The 19035-nt window shown below is 39.1% G+C and overlaps 2 protein-coding genes across 3 annotated transcripts; one reads left to right on the forward strand and one right to left on the reverse strand.

The window, feature by feature from the left end:
* Positions 1 to 468: 468 nt before the first annotated feature.
* Positions 469 to 4022, forward strand: psph (phosphoserine phosphatase). Of its 2 annotated transcripts, none has more exons than XM_062472565.1 (6): positions 469 to 613; positions 1625 to 1768; positions 1912 to 2046; positions 2189 to 2334; positions 2683 to 2831; positions 2947 to 4022. In XM_062472565.1, the coding sequence occupies exons 2-6, from the start codon at positions 1629 to 1631 to the stop codon at positions 3055 to 3057; spliced, it is 681 nt and encodes a 226-aa protein (XP_062328549.1). In that variant the 5' UTR covers positions 469 to 613; positions 1625 to 1628; the 3' UTR covers positions 3058 to 4022. The 2 variants fall into 2 exon arrangements, with proteins under 2 accessions (XP_062328549.1, XP_062328550.1); XM_062472566.1 differs by having other exon boundaries at positions 510 to 613; positions 1619 to 1768.
* nipsnap2 (nipsnap homolog 2) lies at positions 3444 to 9384 on the reverse strand. Its single transcript, XM_062472564.1, has 10 exons — positions 9094 to 9384; positions 8080 to 8219; positions 7929 to 7974; positions 7330 to 7424; positions 6843 to 6913; positions 6244 to 6384; positions 6013 to 6044; positions 5149 to 5243; positions 4879 to 4962; positions 3444 to 4722 (listed from the first exon to the last, which is right to left on the reverse strand). The coding sequence occupies exons 1-10, from the start codon at positions 9183 to 9185 to the stop codon at positions 4658 to 4660; spliced, it is 861 nt and encodes a 286-aa protein (XP_062328548.1). The 5' UTR covers positions 9186 to 9384; the 3' UTR covers positions 3444 to 4657.
* Positions 9385 to 19035: the final 9651 nt, after the last annotated feature.

Here is a 19035-nt window from a genome sequence, read left to right on the forward strand (position 1 = left end):
ATTTATTTTTTCGAAAACATTGATAGCAGACCAAAGTCAGTCATTTATTTATCTGTAGACTACAGCATGTGCGTCATAGCCTTTGGTTGCCAGACCAATTCGCAAATTAGTTCGCTGATTCGTCGTTCATGCAGGCTCATCAAATTCAAGTTTATTGTCTTAATAACTGATTTACATGAATGAAATTATCATACAGACTATAAATATTAATAGTAATGTGAATGTTATACTCTTAGTAAGAGTAATGGTAACGTAGGCTATGAGAGAGAGAGTGAGCATGCATTCTAGAGCGCTTATTAATACAAGTAGCCTACTTTACAAGTGGTAAAGTAAAAGTTCAAAGAAAAGTGCTTTACCATTTATTGGAGCTGATTTATTCAGATGACAATATCGATAACTAAAATAAAGATTTTTTTATACATCCATACACGTTTAATTTAACGTTACGCAATACCCCTTGCTTTGGCCCCCACTCAAAACTCAGCAGTGGGCGGTCTCACGTACCCGGCTTTCTTTTGAGATTTAGCTGTTCTCTTCCTCACCAGTGAATCCATTGAATGCATTGCATTTTGGGGTTGGCGTAACAGTAGCAGTACCAACGCTTTAGAGTCCAGTAAGTATTTAGATATTTTTTTCCCAAAACCTTGCAGTGCCGTTATAATCCATAATGTTAGTTGACATAACACAGAAGAGTGACATTCAGGAAGAAAAGGCGCCGGGCATATTTTCGCATGTAATGCAAATACATGTTAATTTATTATTAACATGGTATTGCCTAGTATGTGCACTTAATAATTCGCCGTTAATGCTGTAACTTGATGATGTAAACCGTTGAAAGTAAGTCGCAGCGTCTCACACATGTTGGCATAGCCTTGTCTTTTGAACGCTTGCCATTTTTTTCCCAACAAGCAGGGTGACGCAACATGGACAGGATCTAACGATCAAAACGATCAAAACATGTAGCTACATGTTTTGATCGTTAGTAACGTTAGTTCGTTAGTTCCTGTAGGCTAACAAATTAATTGTGCACTACGCATATAATCTCATAGGCAATGCTGTAAGGTCAACTGTCAACCGAGAATACGATAGCTTCATTGTTACAATATGCTGCTTTTGCATTGGTCGATTCGCTGCTCTTCGTTTGCATATAACGGTATTTGTTTATTGTAGCTCCTCCTCCATTTAACCCTTGTGCTGCCTTCGGGTCACATGACCCAAAGATTCATAACGAACCATCGTTGTGTTTACCCAATTTTACCCAATACAAAAACAAATAAAAATAATTTTCTTTTAACCTTTGCAATGTGGGGGGTCTGAGACAGCCCAACGGTTAAAAGAAAATGCTTCACTTTTTTTTGTATGAGGTAAATTTGTCGCAATACGACGGTGGGTCACAATGACTGATGGGTCAGAATGACCCGAAGATAAAACAAGGGTTAAAATACTTGTACGATCTAAGTTATTGCATTTTCCCATGTCTTCATCGATTAACAGTCCTGAGCCGAACGAATCACTAACTACAGTGGAAATCGTCTTATCACTGTCTTGATATGTACTTTAACCCAGATTGACCAAGTGCAAAATTGTCTTTTTGTCTCACACTTTCTTGCATCTTTAGTTTCAGCATAATGACAACTTTATCACAGACAAAGGAAATCTTCCGGAGAGCAGATGCTGTCTGTTTCGACGTGGATAGCACTGTTATTAGAGAGGAGGGCATTGATGAGCTTGCCAAATTCTGCGGAGTTGGAGATGCAGTTACAGAAATGTGAGTATAGGATTTGTATGTCAACTGAATATTGTCTATCCACGTGATTGGAATTGGTTGAACGTAAACTCGCAACAGTGTCAGTTTTTGTTTCATGAGTTGCAAACATTGTAGGGCATATCAATAACTTTGTTACATTACAGGACTCGCAAGGCCATGGGTGGATCAGTGACTTTTCAAAAGGCTCTTATGGATCGTCTCTCAATCATTCGATGCTCAAGGGAACAAGTAAACAAACTGATAACAGACCACCCCCCACAACTGACCACAGGTATCAAGTAAGTGTGGGTGTAACTATGTTTCAACTTTTTATTTCCCTCTTCAAACCAAGATCTATCACTGCCATAATGGACGTTATCAGGGCATGCCTTTATACCGTTTATGAAATGAGAAGTGACAGAAGGCAATTTCATTATTCAGGGAGCTTGTCGACAATTTGCACCAGCGCAATGTCAACGTTTTCCTCATCTCCGGTGGTTTCCGCTGCATTGTGGAGCATGTTGCCTCTCAGCTCAGTATTCCCCTTCATCATGTCTACGCCAACCGGCTCAAGTTCTATTTTAACGGTGAGTCACCAGGTCCCCCTTTCCAACTTCGGAGTTCGATATTTTTAAATACATTGGTTCATCCTATTTTGTTGGATGGGAAAACATTGTCCTTTCTATATATATATTTTTTATTGCATTGCAAGCATTCCTAATACTGCTGGCCACAGAGCACCCTAAAAACCAATTCGGCAAATGTATTTGTTGAGCTCATCCTTTGAGTGGAATGCCTACACCCACTTTAAATTATAGTAAATGAGAAGAAGCATAAGCCATTCCTAAGCTTGTGTTTTCACTCTCAAAGTTTAGTATCCATGTACTTGATACATCTTCCTAATGAACGACTCTTCATCCCCCCCTCCGTCCAAGGTGAGTATGCAGGATTTGATGAGAGCCAGCCCACTGCTGAGAGTGGCGGAAAGGGCAGGGTGATCAACATGCTCAAGGAGCAGTACGGCTTCAAAGACGTGGTGATGATTGGTGATGGTGCTACAGACCTGGAGGCCTGTCCCCCTGCAGTAAGTATCTACACACTCTGGCATATTTGTAGGTGTGATAATGTACTTCAATTGCTTCAATTACTTTATGCTGTAAATAACTGTACTGGTAATGTAACAATGTCTTGTTTTTCAGAGTGCCTTCATTGGTTTTGGTGGAAATGTGGTGAGACCACAGGTGAAAGAGAGGTGCTCTTGGTATGTCTCAAGTTTTGGAGAGCTGCTAAAAGAACTTGAGAAGATCTAACAAGGGATATCAGGGCTTTTTGAGAATTCACTAATGTAACTAATGCTAAGTTTAAATATTTTTTAACTCATCCAGTCAATAGATTTTTTTATAATGAATGGAAATGTTTACACTATAATAGTGGGACTTTAGGGGGAGGTGTTGTCCTTGAATATTTTATACTTGTATAGAACACTAAAAAGTTAACCAAATGTCTATTTGGAAAGATTGTGTTTTTTTAAACAGCACTTTCCATGTTAAAGCTTCAGTCAGATTGATAACAAAACTGCAAAAAATGTGTGCCATGTGGAATACAGATTACTACTGACACAATAAAGTGTATAGTGCAGTTTGGGATATCTGCCTTTTTTGTTTTAATTGTACATCTTTAACAACACTATCCCAGATGTTCTTTAAATATTTTTATTCATGTATGACATTCTTGCCACCTGTCAATTTACCCTTACATCGGGGGGAAACTGGACATGCTACTATAACACTAAAACCCTCTTAGAAATCACAATTAGCAGTAGCATGACTGCACAATTACAGCATCAGAGTAGTGGTTTACACAATACATGAGATGTTATGCCCAACTGAACATCAAACTGATAAAACTTGTTAAAGAAAAAATGGGCATGCAATCATTTTCTCATCGATAAAACAAAAGCCATGTTTACCAGCACAGTACGATAAACACACATCAAGCTTATTGCGTATAGTGAAAAGGAGAGACATGAGGGAATGCCCACAAAAGTATATTTTGGGGAAAAGCAGACATTTGGATTTCCATGTACTTCTGTGACAACTAAGGGCCTGGGGTTCATTATACAACTTGGTATTCATAATCTTTTGCATACCTTGTGTGCTGATGATGTCAATGACCATTCAAGAGATTCTCCCATTTACAAAGGACGGTTTATGACACATTGTCCTTTTGGCCTGTCGCCAACCAATTGTTCCTTTCAGTGACAGCATTGCTTACCCTAGACTTTGCAAAAAGTGCCATTTGCAATTAGTGATAGAGCATGTAATAGAGGTATTCAATATTTACATTAAATAAATAACTATATCGCTTATTGAGCATAACACTTTTTGTTAAGTCTTGCCATACCTGCCCATTGAATTAGCTATATTCTTATTTGCTGCAAAAAATACAGCTGCCGCAGCTCTCCTTCACAGTAGCACTTTGGTTCATTTCTAAGAATAGAGAAGAGCCGTGGTCTACTGATCAGTCTTAATGTGACACAGCATGTGGTACAGAGGGTATCCACCTAAAACAGATCAGGAGGTTTACATACGCTGATGTTGCCCATCCTACCAAAGAACAAATAGACGTTTGTGTGCACGCCACTGCCCTTCATCTCATTTAGGAAAGAGTGTTTCAGCCACAGAAAGAAAAACGCTGTTAACTTTGCCTTGAACTTTGTCTTTGAAATGCATTTTTTAAGTACTAACTATAGTTTGCTGGTGCAAAGTCATAATATGGTTATGTGAAATAAATCCAAAACAGTGGGTTCGTTGGCAACATTGACAGGAGGATGAAACCATGGCAGTGAAATATTTATAGACATTTGTTACGCTAAAAAGGTTTGAGGTTCAATGTCTGATTTCTTTTCCTTTACTGCAACGGTGAAGCCTTCATTGGGATCATAATCCTTGAATCCATGTGCTGAATGAGAGGAACTGAAAATAAACATCAGACATCGAGTCAGCTTGCTTTTAGAGGAAATTCTCTAGCAAACGGTTCTTACAATGTCAAAAAAAGCCGTGGGGAGGTGGGGCACCCCCCTAATATAATGGTAGGGGAAACACTGTTGTTGCTATCTGAACATTACTCACCTGTATAATACACAACCTCATCCCAGCCCTCGTGTTGCCAAGCTGCATTTCTTGTGTCTTCTCTGGACTGGAGGTCTTTGTAGGCTGAAATCAATCACAGTATGTTTCAGCGAGTGGTGTGAGGAATTACCAACTCCCAAGCATTGTGCAAAAGCTTGTCTCCTACAGCACCTGTGCCTACACAGGTCGCAAGTCCCCGGAGGTCTGAAATGCGAGATGACAAAACATTTCACTTCTGTCAAATGTTTGGATGAAGCTACTCCTGCTCACCCCAGAGATGGTGCACCATGTACAGGTTGCCGATTTGGGAGAAGAACCCTCCTACTGCCTCACGGTTGTGCTGCCGGTAGCCAATGGCTCTGGCCCTGTACAACGTAGAGCAGTTACACTCAACCCAGACCAAGGACACAGGCTATTACTTCCTCCGACAATTCACGTGAGACAATCAAGACTGAGATTCTTCTTTTCAAGGACTAATGAGCCAAGCTAATGCTTCGGAATGTATCATTGAAAGCATAGAGAAGCATATAAATATATTTTTTAATGGGGTTGGCATTATTTCATTAAATAAGCAATTCCCAATTTATATTTAATTATGATCACAGGCAACAATTTTGATTCCAGCCCAAACCATACAGTATGCATTTCATTTGTCAGCATTTAATGTTGATGTAATGTTGTTGCATACCTTATAACTTGATTATCTGCCAATTACTCATGAGCATTTCAAGGAATTCCATAATCAGAGCGCCCATGTTCAACCACAAATTACACTGAGCAGGTTTGATACGTTTAAACAATGTGAAACAATGATTATTATCATGCCACAATTTTCCATGTAAGAATGAAGAACTATGTTTGAACATAAACCTGATTAAGTGCAACTGTCCGCTTTCAAATGCTTCTGTTGGAAAGCAAAAAATAAACTTGATGCACATTCTTTCAACATTGAAACTAGGAGGAAAAAGGTAAAAAGGCTGTGGAAGAGTTTGGTCCTGTGCTGCAGGGATTAAAATCTTGTATGAAAATAGTGTCTCTCATGGGATATGACTATTATTGAGAAAATTACAAAATAGTTTTTTTATTTTTTTTATTTTTACTACATATGAGTGAATTAAATGTAACAGGCCTTACCAGTAATTACCCCACTCAATCATAGTTCCAGGCTGGAAAAAAAGAAAATGAATAATATTGTATTTAAATAATGTAATTCATAGGCTTCTATTTCTGCACAAATTACATGATTCCGTCAATGACTACTCTCCTTTGCTTATAACCATAAAAACACATTTCTCTTCCCAGTCTGGGGTAGGCTCTATCTGATTCTGACCCTGTAAGGTGAGTTACAGCCATGTCAGTACGTACTCTGAGCTGGTAGGACCTCAACTCATAGATGTTGGGTCCTTGTCTAGGGGCAGGCTCGTTCCAGAAGCTGAACTCCAACAGGAGCTGGTTCCTACGAGACAGAAGCATCTTCCCTCTCTCCTTTCTGTACTCCATAAATTCCTGCCAAAGGAGATCAATACCAATCATTCTCCTGCAGGCTTTGCAACATAAAAAAAAAAAAAACATTACAACGGGGTAGGGTCCTGACTGAAACAGTTTGAGAACCTCTGCTCAAGAGTGAAGTGACACTACATCACAAACAACACAGACACGCCATGCAGACGAGCAGTAGAAAGAGGCTACATTGTGTAAAGATGTCTCTCTCCCTGAGAGCCTCACACAGACACAGTAAAAGCCAGTAGAGTTTTTCAGGGAGAGACTTCCTTTCCGCACCAGCTACCAAATCCTGGCCTACTGCACAGAGGCCAAGACCTGTTAAGATGCTCGTTCAAAGTATCTTTCATTGTGTTGTTATAATCCATTAAAAAATTTAACTACCTGTTTATCAGCATTGTCACATGCACAACAACAAAGGAGCAGAATGTCTAAGAATATCTAAGATGAAAACATAGTTTTACCTTGTTCTGCTTGAGTTTATTCATTGAATCAGTAAGAGCTGGGTAGCCTCCTCTATACCGCCACATATGGACTGCAAAACACACACACACACACACACACACACACACACACACACACACACACACACACACACACACACACACACACACACACACACACACACACACACACACACACACACACACACACACACACACACACACACACACACACACAATCAATTATGAATTGTTTAGATGTGAAATATAGCATATCAAGGGGGTAACAAAAACACTACTATACCTATAGTGAATGACAAATAATTTGAAAGGCTAACATTAAATACCGTAGGTGGATAAGGCAACCTTAACTTGTTTAGTCAAGTGTAAGTGTAGAGCTAGCTGATTACATGTAGTGTGGCTTTCATTGCTCTTTTTCAGTGAAGGGGAGTATGACTACTTCTACAGGTAGAACAAGTTTTGCCTTTCCCCTTGCCAGCACTCCTACCAGCCTGGTCTTGCTCTCCATACCAGGTGTTCCAGGTGCCCACCAGTTCACAGGGGTAGTACTTATCAGCATGGATGGATGGAAAGACATCCTCACTATAATAAATAAAACAAAACTTTATAAACACATCTGTTGTGTGAAATACCTCATATGTCCTACTCCATGCTTAATAACCATAAACAATCATTAAATAAAACACAGGCCTCCATGCAGGAACAATGACTGTGTATTTGCATGACGAATTGGGGCAATGAAAAGGATTTACAACTGCTCTTTCCCACAGAATGTCAACAAAACATTAAACTGCAATACCCATCTGGAATGATTTTGTCTGTGTCAAAATCAGTTATGTGTGCTCCAATACTAGTAAAGGCCATTGTGAGTCATCTTAAGTACGGCTAGCCTATAGACATTCATCAAGGCACTTTTGCCATTCCACTGTGTCAATCACATCCCAGAAATAGAACTAAAGACATTTTGTATGAACTCTTCAGGCTACTTGTTAAGTCATATAATATCACCACAATTACAACTTTTCTATAAAGAATACAAAATATAAAACCATACACACCAACTTAAACAATAACAGGGACACTCACCAAAGTTGGTTGTATGCATCCAGGCACTCTGGTTTGACATTGTGGACTGTAAACAGAAACAGAAGAAGGGTATTTAGCCCTCTCACTTTGGGAAGAGTCTACAGTCATATACACTTTGAAATGTATCTTGAACATGTAATAACATACTTACACTGAATTTTGTAAAGGTTGCTCTCCTCATTCTTGGTTAGCAAATGAGCGTGTGCATCTTTTCGGGGATCTACTTTCCTCACAAACAGTGATTTAAACCAGCTGTCTTCTCGGTTTCTGTTACTTGATGCTGCCAAACCCCTACAGATTAATGTCTGTTAGTGACACTAAATATTGTGAGTATGGTTGCTAACATCTATTAAACAACAGTTATATTCAACCAAACAAAACCTGTGATGTCTCCAGATGTTTCTCTACATCCATCTCTCATTTCATATTATGAATAACGATACACCAAACAAACAAGACTAGGGAAATAACAGGTTGTGAGGCCTTTCCTAAACAAATACCCCTCATGCTGAATAAATCTGAGACCATTTCTTGCACTTTTATTTTGGACGTCCCTGTCAACAAGTTGTGTAAGATTGCCATCAAGTTCTCAACTGGTCCTGCAATAAGCAAGCATAATTTATAAATGGAGTCCCATGAGAACAACATGAGGGTGTCGCTGACTTGACCTTGGTGGGAAAAGCAATGCACGTGTCTATAAATATTTGTAAAATAATGTTGAAAATAGCAGGTTAGCTAGCATAAACCAAATCTGACCTTGAGCATTGCAGTAGTGAGAATTGTTGTTAGATACAAGTAGCTAGCTAGCTTGCTAGCTTGGCTACAGTAATATGTTAAGAGTATATCAATTCAATGAAATCAATTTACAGCTCAGTCTTTCACGGTTTTGCAGTGAACAATACGGTAAATCACACCAATCTCCCATTTGCACAGCAGTGTTCTGTAACGCAAAAGCAAAGGTATCAAAGCTAGTTAGCGTGCTAGCCAGTCACTTGCTAGCAATAAAGCAAGGTCCACTAGGCTAGCAGCAATTGCATGAAGCATGATAGTACCTGACGAAGAGGACTTAGCTAGCTGTGTAGCTACATGGTCCAAACTACAGACCCTGGCCAATCGCACAACTAATACCTGGGTAAAATAAAAAAATTCACAATAACAGCCATACCTGCTTGAAATGACTATCTGTCCCGCCGACCGGGCCCTGTTTTTTGCCCGATCCAGGCCACTTCCAAATCTCTGAAGGACTCTGGTCGCCATCTTCCATTGGTAGTGCTGTACTACGTTGAAAATGTTTGTGGAAGTTTACCACCGGGTGGTAGTAGAATACAACCCACGATTAATTCGGTCAGGACTAGCTGCGCCATTAGCAGGTGAAAACATTTATTGTTTTAAGCATTTTCATTGTGAGGAGTGAACCACGCGAAACTTTAAACTTGTAAGTAATGTAATTTTGGTGGATAAAATATCAATTCCTTTGCTCTTATTTAGAATTTGCATGTTGACTGGAGACAACCTGTAGACAACGTGCTGAAGGAAAATAAGAAATGTAGTAAGCAGCAAACACTCTTTTTGTGACAGGTCATCTAAATTAGAAAAGTGGCTACTCCTTATGGATATGGCAGTTGAGTTGAGTTAGAAGGTGACTTTTTGTTGTTGATCAGACTCATGAACAGGCCTCATCCTTTAATGGTCATTTGGTGTAATTAAGTGTGGAGGGAGTTATGGGGGTTTGAGTCCAGGCATTTTCGTGGTTGTCATTCTTGGCCCTTGAGTCTTTAGGCCTCAATCAGAGACCTGGCAAGAGCTGATGGTAACGCAGCTGGGCATAAGGGCCTTCCCAAAACATTGAAGACCATTTTTTGTCTGGGAAAATAATTGATCCCCCTTCTCCATGAGTGGAACAAATCTAGCCCCACCATATTCTCAAAGCCTTTACCTCCAACAAGGTATACTCAGACAGACCTAGAAGCCAATTCCACAAATGTATGACCAACCAACCTTTGACCAAAGTTATGGACACTGATTACCTAGTTTGTTTGGGTGACATGATCCATCATTTCATTTGTTAAGACTAGACCTCTAGTTGCAAGTGATGAAGACAACTGGATTGGTGAACACAGAGCTACCTTTTGGTAGTTTGAAGGAACTGCACCAAGGCATATGAAAGTTGACTCTAATTTCTTGCTGATTGTGTTTCAAACACAACTAATGGATTAAAGTCCATGAAAAAGTGGGAAACAAAGGCAAAGCAGATGGCTTGGCACTGAGAGAATGCTACATTTTGCTGTTTGTGTAGTGAAGGCTCTCTGTTAACCCTTGTGCTGCCTTCGGGTCACATGACCCAAACGTTCATAACGAACCATCGCTGTTTTTACCCAATGTGGGGGGTCTGAGACAGCCCAACGGTTAAAAGAAAATTCCTCACTTTGTTTTTGTATGTGGTAAAGTTGTCGCAATACGACGGTGGGTCACAATGACTGATGGGTCAGAATGACCCGAAGATAACACAAGGGTTAAAATCGGTCATCTACCATGATTGATGTAAAATTGCCCCATAACTAAATGGTAGCTACCACAGTCATGTGGTCAGGGGTACAGTATCTTATCAGCTTATCAGTGCTTCTCTGGGGATATATTTGTAGAATTTGTTCACTTCTTAGACTCAAACTAAACTAGTCCTGAAGTCCTAAGCCTCAGCTTTAAAAAAGAAAGAAAGATGCTTTCTTCACGCAGCCTGTTTTTTTTGGTAGACCTGCTGCAAGTTTGGCCCAGAGAACCCGGTCTGTGCATAGTTATAACCAGATCTGATGCCAGAGTATCTGATTCCAGAGGTGCACCTCATCTCTCCACACTTCACATAGGATGAGTCTTTTCTCTCTGGCACTGGTCTTTGGTTTAAACAGTGACAACACGGCATACTTACCCATGTTTGAGACTTTGTTTGAATGAGTCTGATTTATTTTCATTTATTTCTCCTCCAACCAATTTTGACAGAAGCCACTGATAGCATGCCAGGGTCTGATAGATGGGAGGCCTGAGAAAGATCCTTTGTAGCAGCGAAGGAATTTCACACCGTTCAAATATGTCTACTTTCCCTATCTGAGCGGCCGAATCATTGCACGCTTTCTCCGCAATGGTTAGACAACAGGTCAGAGGTGCGAATGAAAAATTATCAGACACTGCTGAAGGCCAAAAATAAGACAATGCAGAGGAATGACGACAAGCCTGTCAGCTAACCCAGCCCTGCGTCCAGGATCCGTTTTCCTGGGACACTTTTAACTTTTAGATCATGTCTCCTGGCAGACGGAAAATTATCCACAGCGGTGTGTTTCTCTCAACAGAGCCAAGCATGACATGGGGAGAAGGTGATGAGGAAGTCATTCAAGTCTTTCAATTCTTCAATGAAATGGCAGACACCTTGCATATGTAACCTGGCTCTTGTGTCCATATTCCACTTAATGCACTGGATGATGAACATGCTGACTTTTGATGGATGAATGGTGCATATTTTCTCTCTGATGTACTAATTCATCTTACTTTCTGATATGTCAAGGCAAATGTTTTCCTAATAACGTTTTGGGGGTGCAGTGCAGGTTGATTTTCCATCTAAAAAAAAACTTAGATTTTTGAAGATCTTTGATGTTCTGTTGTACTTTCTGTGAGCACTATTTATACGTCGCTTTGAATTAAAAGCATCTGCTAAGTAAATACATTTTTTTTTTTAAATCAAGTCAATGTTGGCTCACAAGAAATACTAAATGGGGGGATAGTGTGCTCCATGGTTTCTGTGTGGTTGTAGGGTTCTATTGATGTTTGGGTAGATTGGGGATGTGCTTGGACATGTTGTGGAAAAACACTGGCCCTGGTCTCTGACTGTCAATAGATTGCTTACTGAAAACACAGTGGCATTGTTACTTGATGGTGGATAAATCCTAACTATTACTCCTGTTAGATGAAATTGACTTGGGTAATCTGTGTTAGACAATGCTAATAATATATTGTCATAATTTTCTGACACAATGGTGCTTTGTTCCCTCATGAAGTATGGTTGTTATTGACGAGGTGCATTACAGAGAAATTCAGTATAACTTCACTTTTTTACCTCTTTTTTCCATGTTCTGTCAGGGTACAATGTCTCCCCTCACATGCCCTCTGGACCATCATAAATCTGCCTAAAGTAAAGAAGTCAGAGTCGTGGAATTTTAGGGAATAGTTTCAGTTGCTCTTGCCAGGGGAAAGCTGCAATGATGCATGTTAAAGGCTTTCTTCCCCGAGAGGTTATGAACATTTGGTCCAGTGGTTGCCTCATCTTACTTAACTTCGATCATGAACATTTTAGAAATGGTTAAGGCAAGTCAAGGGTGAAATCGAACATGTGTGTGACAATTCCTGCGTTACAAATACAAAAGTTACACCTGCACAAGTGTAGGTCATGAGAGGTCAGCTAAATCATAAGAGTGGCTAAATACCACCAGCCATTTATGGTATAGGATTGGTCTCCACTCTCCAAGTATATTAGCAAGTATTGAACACAAAAGCATATGAAGTTGTCTTGTCAGTAGGTTTATCACCAGAGTTGTATTTATTTAGTTTACTGTACCACAAAGAAATATGCACATCGTTAATGGACAAGAGAAAGTCTCAAGTATCTCCAACATCTCCTCCTTGCGTTATTGAGCAACGGAAATTACATTAATGTTGGCAGCAGCACTATTTTAATATGTGGAAGAGGACCGTGGAGTCGCGCAGCGTTGCGTACCAATGTACCATCGCGCGCACGCATTAAGTGTGGAATTCCTTTCTAGCACATCAAACCCAGAATACGTTGTTGGTTTGGGCTAAGCCCCGAATGTTTACAACGTATGGCTCCGCGCCTGATTAACACTCAGATCGATAAGCAGTCTAAAAAATGGTAGCAATATAAAAAATAATACGATCCCTTTCCGTAATCATGATACCCCCCAAGAAATGTTCGATGCACCCCTTGTCAAAGCAGGCTGCATCCGTGCCAGCTAACATCACAAACCTCACCAAAGAGAAGCAGTTCCAGCCATCACATTATGGGTGAGTTAATCAAATGTTTGACCAAATATAGCAGGCACATTCTTAAGTTGATAATACTGTACGGCCCCCGAATGATTTTATAAATATCCAAATGGCCCTTGGCAGAAAAAAGGTTCCCCACCCCTGCCCTAGACCAGTGGTTTTCAACCCTGATCCTTATGGGCCACTGTCCTGTATGTTTGAGATGTTTCTCTGCTCCAACAACTGATTCAAATGAATGATCGTTATCGAGCTCTGAAGAAGCCTTTTTATTGCCTTTTGGTTGAAAAGTACCAGAAACCACATTAATATGCCTTGACATTTGTTTGTTACTTCAAGTAGACTTGTCTTTGAAGTTTTACCAGAGCTATTTTGTAAAGCACCAGAAACTAGACAGCCTACCATCAATAGTGCAGTGGAAGTCCATGTACATTAGTTGCAAATAACCTTAGTACTGCTATACTACTGTATAGCCTGCACCTGTTGAATAGATTGCTGACAATAACTTATCAATTACCGTTTTGGCTAGTGCAAGTCTGAGCCACCACAGCCAAATTACACAATTATTCAATTATTCTACCCGGTGGACCGGTGTTGTGCTCCCAGATGCACCCGCGCCCTGAAAAGCACCCCCATGTGGGAGCACGTGCACAAACCAATGAGTTATTTACACAAATAACCAAGGTAATTCTCTTCTATTCTCTTAACAAAATATTTCAACGTGAGACAGTTGTCTCCCCTCCGTTTGGTTGCAATATCAAGACGAAATCGTTTGCGCGAGCTCTCCCGCGAGGGGGCGCAATCAGGATGGGGGTGCATCTGGGGGCACAATACCAGTGTCAACGAATTACAGGTAAACTGCATGAGCAAAAAAACACATAATCTTTAGGATGTCTTAATCTCTAGGATGTTTTAATTTAGTAAACAGCGTAATGATAGATTTGTCGTCTGAGATCGAGTGCTTCACATTATTCGTTAGGCTAATTATAGCCAGTTAGCCATACTACTCATTTTGACAGTAGGCCTACCTAATGTAAACCTTTTTACAGTAAAAGCACAGTAGCTTTCTCCATACACCTGCCCGCTACCATTGTTATGAACTTTAACTGTAGGGCTGGACAGGATCTGACTTTACTGCTTTACAGTCACTGAGTTCTTATTCAGTATTCCAACAAGAACTTACAGGTTCATCCATCATTTTATAATTCAGGTGGACCTGCTTCCCTAAAGACCCTTTTCAATGTTATACAGACACTTTATAAGAAATATTACTTTGACATGACCCAAATGTTTAAAATATTACGTCGTGTAGAGTGCATGCAGCCCCACCACTTAAAGCATGGACATCTGAAAATCATTACTTGCAAACACTGTCTTGAGTGAAATGTTTGTGAAGGCCAATTGGGGGAAAAGGTAATCCTTCTACAGTACAATGCATTCTCAAGTACATTGTGGAGTTTGATGTGTAAATGCATTAAAGTACAGAACTAAAGTACAGAACTAACCAAGGGAGTCAGGTGGCTGAGTGGTTAGGGAATCGGGCTAGTAATCTGAAGGTTGATTCCCAGTTCGATTCCCGGCCATGCAAAATGACGTTGTGTCCTTGGGAAAGGCACTTCACCTACTTGCCTCGGGGAGAATGTCCCTGTACTTACTGTAAGTCGTTCTGGATAAGGGCGTCTGCTAAATGACTAAATGTAAAATGTAAATGTAAATTTCCAAACATGTAGTCAAAATATTGTTAGTAAAGTGATATTACCCATTAGAGTAAAATTATTTAGAGGATGAAGAAGGATTTCCTTCTTAGTTTGTCATGAGTATCTAATTTGGAGTTATGTTAAATTTAATAGATTGATTGATGAGAACGGTTAACATACAAATGAATGACTGAGCAGTTCTCTCTGACACTGCCACCATATGAGAGTCATTAGTGCAATATCAACAAATTGTTTTGAGGCCTAAAAAATCCCCCAAAAGAGTAATTGAATCAAATGATTACATTTGTTTTGGAACAAAATGTTTGGAGAAACAGCAAATCATACACCAGTTTAAAAGTATTAACGTTCATATGATGCAAATTCACTTTCTAACACAAAACACAATTGACACACAATAGCAAGAAATGACAGCTGACGATGATTTAGTAAATTACCATTAATTGAAGTGAAGACTAGGTTAGTTCATCACAGTTGGAAGTGAATCACACAATGTACTGACTACTTTTATACGTAGATGTATCCAATAGTATTTCTGCTCCGCAGAAGGGTCCTATCTCTCTTTAAGGCTCTGGGAATGTAGCTCCAAAACAGAGATGGCATGGAATTGTCAGTCAACGGCTTACTGGCAAAAAGTATGGATACTGTTACTGTATATAAAATTATAGATATAAATATATGCATCTAATGATTTGTATGCATGCAAATTATACTTTGTATATACACTGGGCTTCTCTTTGAGATAGGTGTATGTGTCGATCAAAACCACACACATAGATCCTGATATAAGGATAATCTGTTGTTCAGTTGAACATAAAGCATTCAACTGACTGAAACACCACCGCTGCGTTGTATCACATTCTATCTTTATTAGCTTCCATCTAGCCAGCTTTGATTTTCAATCATTTTCAATGCAAGGTGAACATCTGTGAAGCAAAGCATTGAAACCACAGATGTTATAGTGTTATGGCATGACCTTAGAATTTTAGGTGGTTGATTCATAGTCATGATTTATGATGCTACCCAGCTGTGAATATTTGTCATGTTTGCAACAATAGTGTATAGCACCATATTTTGTCAGACATGCATTTTTTTATTGCAGACATGATCAGCATTTTGTGATAAGTCAATTATATAATCATAATTGTTAATTATATCCAAGTAGTTTTGTATATATTTGGATCAATATCTGCATATTTTTGTAAATACAGTTTTTCTTACACTCATTTCAGATCAATGCCTTTCCTTCTGTGCTGTAGATTGATTGCATATTCAGTTCACATTCGGTTCTAGAACATTGTCCTTGTGTGTGCTGCACAAAGAGCTAACATTTGGCGCATTATTTTAATATGGAGCTATTTAGGCACCAATGACTTTTGACTAAACTAAATGTCACTGGGGCCAAGTTTGTTTTGTGACATCTAGTCTCCAGCAAATGACGCTGATGTACTCGTATTGGCTCAGCAAATTGTGTTTTATTGACTAACGAAGAGTGGATTATGCTTGTTGAATTTGGCACAAATGAGGCTCCAATAGTCCTGACCAGCCCAGTTTTGCCCCGGCAGACTGGACACCAACATGGCTGAGGTTCCAGCTGTTTTACTCAGACAATCACGTCGGTGTGTCTGGGCCTTTACAGTTGCAGTACTTTACATGGAATGGCAACTGGATGGTCAACTGCTGACACTCCCTGTAATTGAAATGTACACTCCTCATTTATCATGGCTTCATGGCCATAGATCCCTGAAGAGCCTCTCACTGCTCAGCACAACAGCTGAACTAATAGCCAGAGCCTGAATACGTTAGGATATTTATTATTTTAGTGGAAAAACAATGATTAATAACTGCAACTATTGAATATGATTGAATGTTGGCCTATATTTAATTAATGACACCTTATCATCAGGTAGCTCTTTGAAATCATCTATCTCATGTGTGTCATGATATTATTACTGATTGCCTCACTTGTGTTGTTGACAAGAGCCTTTATTCCTTATTAACACTATGATCTATTTTAATGACTTCTTGAAAGATTTCTTAAATATTTGAGATAACCAAGAATGAACATAATGTCATCGCAGTGAGTTCCCACAAGTATCAGACTATCCCAAAAAATGAAAAAGTCAATCTCGCTCACAGCTCTTGTATGTACTTGGGATTTGGATCAAAGTTCTTATGTCACTCATGCACTCTTTATCTGTAAGACATTTCAGTGGAAATATTTTATTTAGTCTCAAAGATTAGAAGTACAGTAGATCCTGTCATATAGCCAAATTGAATACACTAGAAATCAAACTGAAAACACTCCAACGTTAACTTGATGATTTTCATTTGCTTTGTTCTGTACCGTTCACGGGAACACTAGTTTTGAGAAAATTGATTGATTTCCTACTTCATCCAAGGTCATGTGAAAATTCTCCAGCAGTCACATTGTACTTCCTGTTTCATTCATTTACACCTAATTAGAAAGCAGCAAGGGAACAAAAACGTTTTGCAATTGGCTTTTTCACAGTGCCTAGAATACAGTATGAAATTGTGTAAGGGGTCAACTGGTTATCTTTATAATCCCTTCCTCCTTTTCACTCTGTCCGCATACACACAAACTTTCATTCAACCAATCGTCATCCAACCAAGTGATTTTATTTAGGTTCCTTTGTTTATTTTGTCAGGAAGTGACTGACACATCTCATACGTTCCAGGTGCCTGTCTCTCTCAAGGTTTTTGCTCCTTAGAAATATTAGGTCATGGTATTTTAAGTAAAACAACTGGAAAAGAACTTCACATTGGAAATGTTTGCGATGTGTTCGAGAGAAAACTGTGGTGACTGGAATGGTTTTAATTAGGTGGCAACATGGAAAAATCCTTGTGACAAGCACTGAAATGACAGTTTATTGGATATTTTATAGATTCACATCTGTAATCCCCTTTATATTTGAGGGGAAATTGATTATACTGTGTTTGTTATTTGTGAAATAAATTGGTTCCATAGTGAAAATGATTGCATTCTCATTTTCTTAGCTTCAAGCCAGTTTCTTCTTTGTGACCACAAAATACCCTTACACCATTCCAAAAAGTACTCATGCTTGCACTTGTCATGGCACTGTCAAAATAATTTGTTCATTTTAGAGCTGTTGCAGCTACATTTTCAGGGAAATATTTTCCCAACCTTTGATTTTGAGGAGTTGAGGTCAATAAAGTGCTACAAAGTTCGGGGGAATTGGTGAAAGTCAAAGTACCTGACTGGTAAGCATCAAGTCCTTTTATAGACATATTCTATCAATCCTGTAGATTACCAGTTGGCAGTTCATTTTGACGTTGGTCTGATGCACGGAAACATTTTATTTCACTTTTGACATTAGAAAACTAGACTGAAATTTAAATACTATTCAGTTGCACAAGTTTCACTTATCATGCATCAACTCAGAGTCCTTACATTAATGTCTGCCTAGTTTGATTGCTCATCCAAAGTTTAAGTCTTTTATTGTCATATGCACAGAACAACACAGGGTCAGACTGGGCACTGAAATTCTTAGGACAAGACAACGCAAAGCAACCTGGCATAACATAACATATAAGTACACAGAACATAGATTACATCTATGATAAGCTCAAATATAGTAAACCTCCTAATATACAAATAATATACAAAAGAGTTGAGGGCCATGCTTTACATTGAGTACATTAATAAACATGAATCAATGCATGAACTAAAACAATTTAAGAACAACTGTTTATTACTAATTCATGTTTATAAATGTATTAATTTAGTAATGAGTTACCGACCTTGAACTGACTTTCATCTGAATGACAACACTCAAACATGCACACGATAAAAAGACACATGTTGACGTCCAAGTGATTACATTTAGCCAAGATTGCATTTCAGGAGAAATCAAAAGTCTAGTCTTTGCTAAAAAAAAGCATGACACTGAAAACAAATCATGTCTGCTCCATGGCCGCACTATGAGTCAACAGTAATATGTCATCATTGCCTCACATTCTCAGCCTCTTTGTATTTGTCTGAGAACAACTTTGGCATGTTTTGCCTATCCATTTTCACTTAACATTACCCTTTTGAATTTAATAGTCTTCTTAACAGAAGTTCGTAGTGGCATGTTTTCCCCAAAAAGAAGAACCTATGAAATCTGCAAAGATACTCCCTATAATACAAGGTCCAAGTTGGTCCCTTCAGGTATTGTAATACTCAGGCTAGAGGGCCAAGCACCTTAAATACAGTTGTAAACATGTTACACTGTAAGGCTGGGTCTCCCATCTTCCTTCAAACATATGGGAATTCGTTTTGGTATATTAAACCCCCTACAACACCATGAAACGTTATTGTTCTTTTC

The sequence above is a fragment of the Osmerus eperlanus genome, chromosome 11, assembly GCF_963692335.1.
Source record: "Osmerus eperlanus chromosome 11, fOsmEpe2.1, whole genome shotgun sequence".
NCBI classification, from domain to species: Eukaryota; Metazoa; Chordata; class Actinopteri; order Osmeriformes; family Osmeridae; genus Osmerus; species Osmerus eperlanus.